This window comes from Apis dorsata, unplaced genomic scaffold (genome assembly GCF_000469605.1).
Source record: "Apis dorsata unplaced genomic scaffold, Apis dorsata 1.3 scaffold_346, whole genome shotgun sequence".
NCBI lineage: Eukaryota > Metazoa > Arthropoda > Insecta > Hymenoptera > Apidae > Apis > Apis dorsata.
In genome coordinates this window covers 8481-11732 of record NW_006263613.1, presented here as the reverse complement: position 1 = coordinate 11732, position 3252 = coordinate 8481, and the positions used below count along the sequence as shown (strand labels likewise).

The 3252-nt window shown below is 16.0% G+C and overlaps 1 protein-coding gene across 1 annotated transcript in view; it reads left to right on the top strand.

Moving 5' to 3' along the window:
* Positions 1–464: 464 nt before the first annotated feature.
* The window catches only part of LOC102676105 (probable protein BRICK1-B), a 5070-nt gene continuing 2282 nt past the window's right edge, over positions 465–3252 (top strand). Inside the window, exon 1 of the mRNA XM_006618251.2 lies at positions 465–610. Within this exon, the coding sequence (XP_006618314.1) occupies positions 490–610 (121 nt within the window). The 5' untranslated portion in view covers positions 465–489. The remainder of the gene's footprint in view (positions 611–3252) is intronic.

Here is a 3252-nt window from a genome sequence, read left to right as displayed (position 1 = left end):
ATATATATTTAGATTTAATTTAATATATTTATTTTTTTATAAAAACAATTATATTCCGTTTTTATATTCATTATTAAAATTAAAATAGAAATTCCAGTTTCAATACTATTTAAAAATGTTACTATATATGACAATTATGAAACCTGTATTGTTCATATGCATTTATAGTTAGTAATTCGATTTGCTGAATGAATAATAAACCAGAGTAGTAATAAAATGTTGCCAACTGTAAAACCATGTACTTGTACTTATTGAGATAAATTGAAATTATTACGTATATGATATGAAATAAAAATATTTTTAATGAATATATTATATATTATGCGTATATATTATTGATTTATTAATTATTTTAAATTACTTTATATTAACATTTAAATGTATTTAATGAAATTATATTTAATATATGTAATATTACTAATCTAATCAATCAAATGTAATACCATATAATATATACCATATAATATAATACCAATAAATATTTCAAATATGGCTGCCATACATCGAGAGGCTATCCAAAAGCAAATTCAGCAAGATTGGGCAAATCGAGAATATATCGAAGTTATAACTGGTAGCATCAAAAAAATAACTGATTTCCTTAATTCTTTTGGTAATTATAATTATATATTAAATTAATAAATAAAATATTCGAATATACAGTTTACTATTTTTATAATGGAATATTTTATAAAAAAATAAACATAATATGTTTAACATTTTATTTAAAATTATATATTATTGATTAATATATTTATTAAAAAAATTTATTTAATATTAGAATTAAATTTCGAAATTTATTTTATATATTTATTTATTTTACATATTATATATTTTATATATCTTATATTTTTATATGATAATTATACATTATTAGAAAATGCGTTCATCTTGATGTATGTTATCAAAGATATTATTCTTAATAATTTTTTTTATAAGTTAATTGACGGTTTATTATAGTTTTCAAGATATTTATAAAAAAGAGATTATTATTACATATAACATATTATTACATATAACTATATATATACACACATATTTGTGATAATAATAAATGCATTAACATATAATATTTACTATTTATATAACGTATTTAGAATATAAATACATCAAGATAATTAGTATCCAAAATTTATAACAAACAATATTATTGCACTTAATATTCATGAAAAGAAAAGAATATATGAAAATAAAATATGAAGTTACATTGATAACAATATATTTAATGTTTATTGTTATAATTTCACTGTAATTTTGGTCATGCAAGAATTTTTTGTTTTATATTTTATTTTTTTGAAATGTTCAAATTCATTATGAATTAGAATTGAAATATTTGAAATTCATTAAAATGAAAAAAATAGCTTCTTGATATGATATAAATATGATTTGAATATTATTTATTATGAGGTATAAATAATAATATTAAATCACATATATTGCATTATAGTATTATTGAATGTATACATCTATACAAAATTCAAAAAAAGAAGTTATTCAGGATAATCTTAACAAAATCAAAATAATTGGAGCTATTCCTTTAATTTATAATTAATTTTTATATATAAAATAATTGTAAGAAACTATATTTTTTGTCAAAGTTAGAAAAAAGTATTAAAAAAAAAAAGATGAATAGTTTGATGCAGACTCATGATAATATTTTTTCTGCAAATATAAAAATACATATATTATTTGTAGCTGCATAATTTTTTTTTAAATGAAACGAAATGAAAAAAAATGAAAACTTTCTTTCTTTTTGTTATATTTCATATTCTTTCAATATTCTACATAAAAAGATATTAAGATATAATTAAAAAATTACAGTCTGCAAAATTTAATTGAAAAAATAACTTTTTAATGAAAGAAATGTTCATATATTTTCCTATAACATAATATAAACATTTCTTATTTCTATTTCTTTCTCGTTGTTTATTTTTTATTTTATTTATTATTTATATTTTAATTAAATTTAAAATTTTTTATACATGATTGTAAATACGATTTTTTACAATCAAAATAAACATAATAATATAAAAAAAACATTACAAATGAAAAATAAAAGAAATATAATATAAATATAATATGAAAAATATAATATTTTTCAAGTAATCCTAAAGAAAAAAATCTAGCTTATGAAATAGTTAAAAAATATTTTTGCACAAGATATGAAAAACTAAGTAAGATTAAAATCAAAATAATAAAAAGATCAATTTAATTATGAATTTGTTATGAAAACAATTAAAAAATGGTTTATGCTTAATGTTCAGAATATAATGTAAATATATTTAAGCATCTTCAATAAAATCATTTTTTTAAAATCTTGCAAATTAATAATTTTTCAATCTTAATATTTTTTTTACGTAGAATAAAACAAAAGGATTTGAAGTAGAAAAAAAAAATAATTCTTCATTTAAAAAATATTGGATATGTAACTTGCATTGAACTATTCATTTTTATCATTTACATTTACATTTTATTTATATTTTTTTTATTTTAAAAAAAAAAGATGTCTTGTTATAGTTACGTAAATTATATGTATATTATATACATATATACACATATATATATATAAAATGTTCATAATAATGCCTAATAATAGTTAGCTGTCACTTTTTATTTGTTTAATTATAGCACAGTTATCAATTTATCAATTCCTGAAACTAAAACTTAATAATTTTTTGTTATAAATATGTTATTATAAAACATTTTTTTAATTCGTACATAAGAAATGTTTTTCTTTTTTTTTTTCTTTGTTAATAAAGTTAATAAAGTCAAGACTCTTTGTCAAAAATCAATAAAGAGAATGAAATCAAAAATGAACAATTTTCAGAATATATATCTCCTTGAATAATTGATGCGTTTCAGTCTTAATCGTGATAATTAATTAGGTATTGCTGTATATAATTTTAATAAATAATTTGTAATAATGTAATCTTTTTTTAATCTTTTATAAATATAAATTTTTTAAAATTAAACCATTGAATTGCATAAATTTTCTAAGAAAATAGATATTCAAAAAGATTGAAAAAATTCATATCAAAAAGATATTTTGTATTTTACAGTGATTAATTATCATAATTAATATAATTAATTATATAAGTAATTAATTATCATAATTAATGATAATTAGATTTCTAGTCTAAGATTATTTATATAAATTACATGTATTATTATTTTTATAATACATGTAATTTATATACAAATAAATAAAAAAAATAAAAGATTTTTTAATCTTGTTTCTAATATATAATATATAAA